We start from the raw sequence: 4727 nt of genomic DNA on the forward strand, positions 1-4727 counted from the left end.
CCATCCAGCGAAGCCCCTACCAATCCATCCATCGATTCAACTAGTCTAGAGCATGGACAAAACAGGCAGGCGCGGCGGACGGAGACGAAACCACGCCCACACGACCCGGCTGGCCTTCCAGATGGCGCGCCTCACGCACGCACGCACCACCGTCCGGCGCCTCGGCGCAGCCCCCCCCCCCCCCCTGCCCCACCCAACCGAATAAAGAAAAGCAGACACGAGGCGACGACGAGTACTCGTTGCACCACCGCACCCGCAACCGAACCGCCAGGCGTTTTTGCGGAAACCCCCCCGCAAGAGTCGTCGTCTCCGGAGCCGCCCATCCGCCCCGACGCTATATAAGGCGGCCCCCAACTCGCAGAGCACCTCGCTTTTTGTACTCTTCCGTCTTTGCCCTCGCATCATCGGTGTACGTTTGAACAGCGAGAGGAAAACGTCTAGCTCGTTCCATGGAGAGCTCATCTCACAAGCGGGCGCGGGAGGCAGCCGACCTCGCTGCCGCCGAGGGGGCCTCGCCCGAGACCGACGCCAAGAGGCTGCGGCCCGAGGACCTGCTCGACTTGCTCGACGATGACACCGACGCGGCCGCCGCCGGCGACCTGGCGTCCATCATGCGGAGCCTCGAGGAGGAGATAGCCAGCTTCGACGAGGAGGCGGCCGCCGCCGACCTCATGGCGCCGCCGCAGGCGGAGCTGGGATTCCTGCTCGAGGCCTCGGACGACGAGCTGGGGCTGCCGCCGGCGGGTGCCTGCTCGTCGTCGGAGGATGCCGGCGCCGGGGAGCCGGAGGTAGCCGTCGGGCTCGACGGACAGATCTGGGGTTTCGAGGATGAGATAGACGGAGGCTTCGGTGGCTACGGCGGGTCCTCGCCGGAGGCGGCCGCCGCCATCGCCGCTGCGGCCGCGGCTGGGTGGGACGACGAGGGCTTCGACGCCCGGCTGTTTGCGTTCGGCGACGAGCTCTCCGGGCCGTCGGATCTCGGGGCGCTTCGTCACGAGACCATGCCGGCCGTCTGATGATGGGCCCGACCAGCCAGTGGATTAGCGTTTTCTTCTTTTGTTTTTGCCTTTGGCTAACCTTAGCGTTACCCTTTTTTTAACTTTGGTGTAAAGTTTTTAGTAGAAGGGTAAAACAGATGCATGAAACTTTGGAAGGTTCCTTGGGTGGAGAGCACTCAGAGCCGGAAAAAGCATGGTTGAAAAAAGAATCTGAAGAATGGTTTCCCATTTTGCTTTTGGATTTTATTTTTCTCCTATTAAAGAAGATATTATAAGCAAGTAGGAGTAAAATAACAGTGAAGTCAAAAGAAAGATGCCGCCACGTTGTTTGCGTGGATGGAGGTGATAAAAATGACATGTTGGCTGGAGGACGGATGCTGACCTTTCTGACGTGACAGACCGAAACCATAAGAAAACATCACCGATGAATTGTGATAAATTCTATGGAGTATATATATATATATGAGATAACTCAGTTAATTTTTTTATTCTTCCATCTAATAAAATCTTTGAAATTCGAATATTTTAGCCACTTTTACAGTTTACTTTTGTCACTTCACTCATTATTAACTACGAATATGAGATATATTTTTATTCAACGATATTTCTATCTAAAATCAAATGACATGTTTTTTTATGTATTTCAAGGATTATTCTGGCCGATATGGTTGACCCAAAAATGAGAACACTGTTGTAACTCCGTGGAACGAGATAAGTTCACAGGAAAAAGAGTGTGAGCCACCGGCTGCCAGGGTTTTTGCCCTTTGCCGTCGTCGTGAGGCAATTGCCACACTGGAAATGTTGTCACGGAACAGCTGCTGAACCGTATCGTGCCGAAGTCCAAAACCTGATATTCCTTCGTCACTCTTTTTTGTCTGCCGTGGTAAAGACTTTTACCAAACAGTTCTTTTCATGGTGCAGGCAGACCAGCAATTTCTCTTTTCCCTTCATCGAAGCTGCTAGACAGTAGTGTTTTTTAATATGAGTTGTCAAAAGTATTCTTTCGTGAGATTAGTCTCGCGCGATACAAGAATTGGACACCTAATTTGCTCCCTCTGTTTCATAATATTATTTTAACTAATTACGAAGATTTAGATAATTATTGGTTAAAAAAATTTATGATCGAAAGGGCTCTTTTATTATTAGTATTAGGTTATACAAATAACAAGTGAAATATGAAGTAATAGAGATGAAATGGAAAAGATTGGTAAAAAATATATTAGGATTAGGTTACCAACGTGGTAGGTCAGGGGTGGGGCTAGATTTTCATCTGTGAGGGTCGCGAGTTAGAGTCTCGGTGCCTTCCAATCACTGCTCGCCCGCCGTCAACCGTCCCATATCCGTTGCCTTTGCTCGTGTCTGCCTCCCGCCACCGCTCGCCCATTATCACCCACCTCGGTGCCTCCTGATCGTTTCTCGCCCTCCACTGACCACCCCTCATCCACTGCCTCCCGCCCATGCCTGCCTCCCACCTATCGCAGCCCACCTCTCACCTCCCGGCCACGGTGCTCGCTCGCTACTGCCTGCCCTACATCTACCTCCCGATCGTGGCCCGCGCCACGCCCACCTCCCGACTGCCATCATCGCCAGCGCACTCGCATAGGCGCCTCAGCTCCTTCTCTCACATCCACGGGTCCCTGCACGGGTTTTAAGTCCTCGTCGGGGGTATTTTTATACTCGTTAGGCAACTTGGGTTTTGGTCGAGTTTTCCGATTCGGATTTTGGATCAGATGTATTCTTGCTACACCGGTCTTAACCCATCTCATTGCTAGATCTAATTAAGATATGTGAAATATTAAGTATTTTAAAAAGACTCTTGTGATCAAAAGTAATAAGTATTATCAGAGAGTTCATGATGTTGGCCATACCTTTTGTTATGGGCACTCATCACGTATATAGGACGTGTTCTGTCTTCACGTATTTGGATCAGTTGGAAAAGAATCATTATAAGTACTCCTAGAGGTCTAGCCTCGCAACGATGTGACGTTTTGATGTATCGCGCTCAGATGTGCAAAGTCCCTCATATACTCCAGTAATTTCATATAGTAAAGAAGTTGAACGCTGAAATTGAACCCTCGTGCAAGCAGTACAAACGTACCAGGATCAGACCAGACACAACACATGCCGTGCCGTGCTCTGGCCGTACAAAAACTTGCGCGCTCGGACCAGGCTCGCCACGGAACGACAAAGCCGAGGATTTCGTCTCCCGACTTTTCCTTTCCCCTCGTCGAAACGAAACGGATCTACCACTGGCCGGCCCACCAAGTTGCCGCAGCGTGCACGGCCGAACCATCGCTACCTGCGCACGCCGCGGTACGCGCGGGTCACGCCACGGCCCCCGCCACGCAACACCGCCCCGCGGCACCAACCGGAACGGGCGAACCCATCTGGCCGACCTGCCTCTCACCTGCCGTTTTGTTTTCGGTTCACTAATTAAGAAACCATGTAAAAGACATCTTATTAGTGATAGACTAATAATTTCTCAATATCTATCAGTAATGACTTATCACTAATATAGGATCTAGATTGAAACCGGTTAAAGTTATCACTAATGACTCCTTATCAGTGATAGTGAGAGAATGATCCGCCATTAAAGATAATATTTACATATCATATCAACACCTGTCATTAATAATTGAGTCATTAGTGATAGGTATAGAGGATATACATCACTAATGTAAAAATCTATGACGAATCATAATTGTTACCCGTCATTGATATAGCAAGTGTACTTATAACTCTCATGCAACGTCAACCACTTCATTGTCACTCTACTCACTCTCGCGCTAGCTATGGACGCTCTGACACTATCACCTGCCACTCCACGGTCTCCATTGCCGCCATCGACTTCGCTTACTCCTCCCACGCCGCCTTCGTCCAACGATGAGGTAGAGGTGACGCTGGAGTTGTCGGATGATGGGGTGTTGGATATACCTTGATTGCCGTACTCGTAATAAGTACATAAGTGGAGTGAAGTTTTTCATGGGTGCTGTTAACGGATATGTAAGGTCGGGGTAAAACGATAATGTGGTGTTTATGCCGTAATTGCAAGAATGAGAAGAAATTTCTAAAATTTAACAATGTATACTATCACTTGTTAAGATATGGATTTAAAAGGAGATATCATATTTGGAATAAACATAACGAGAAAGATCTTAACGAAAGGAAAATGGATTAGGTCTTCTTGGACAGTAGTATGGATCAAAGACTCCCATCAGTCGGTGATATGGATGATTATCTCAGAGACGCAGACATATTAGGATCTATTGATGACTACGTGAATTTGGTAAAGAATGTGGACTAAATAGTACGTGATGCTGAGGGACACGATGAGTATAGTGATAGTGAGTTTGTTGAATTACAACAACTGATGCAAGACTTGAAGACACCATTTATCTTGACTATAAGGAAAAATATACGGTGCTGTTTGCGGTGCTTACACCTCTATAATTGAAGGCAACTTATCATTGATTCGATAGAAGTTTCAAAATATTGCTGTATCTACTAAGAGATATGCTAATGGAGAAAAATATAATGTGAAGATCATCTACGATGCGAAGAAAATAATTTATCATTTGGATAATCGAAGGCAATTTATCATTGGTTCGATAGAAGTTTCAAAATATTGCTGTATTTACTGAGAGATATGCTAACAGAGAAAAACATAATGTGAAGATCGTCTACGATGCGAAGAAAATAATTTATCTTTTGGATAATTTGCTCGTGACA

The 4727-nt window shown here is 47.7% G+C and overlaps 1 protein-coding gene across 1 annotated transcript; it reads left to right on the forward strand.

Annotated features, from left to right (window-relative positions):
• The first annotated feature begins 358 nt into the window (after window positions 1-358).
• LOC133895820 (uncharacterized) lies at window positions 359-1226 on the forward strand. The gene has a single exon (XM_062336342.1). The coding sequence runs from the start codon at window positions 450-452 to the stop codon at window positions 1014-1016; it is 567 nt and encodes a 188-aa protein (XP_062192326.1). The 5' UTR covers window positions 359-449; the 3' UTR covers window positions 1017-1226.
• Window positions 1227-4727: the final 3501 nt, after the last annotated feature.

Source organism: Phragmites australis, chromosome 2 (assembly GCF_958298935.1).
Source record: "Phragmites australis chromosome 2, lpPhrAust1.1, whole genome shotgun sequence".
NCBI classification, from domain to species: Eukaryota; Viridiplantae; Streptophyta; class Magnoliopsida; order Poales; family Poaceae; genus Phragmites; species Phragmites australis.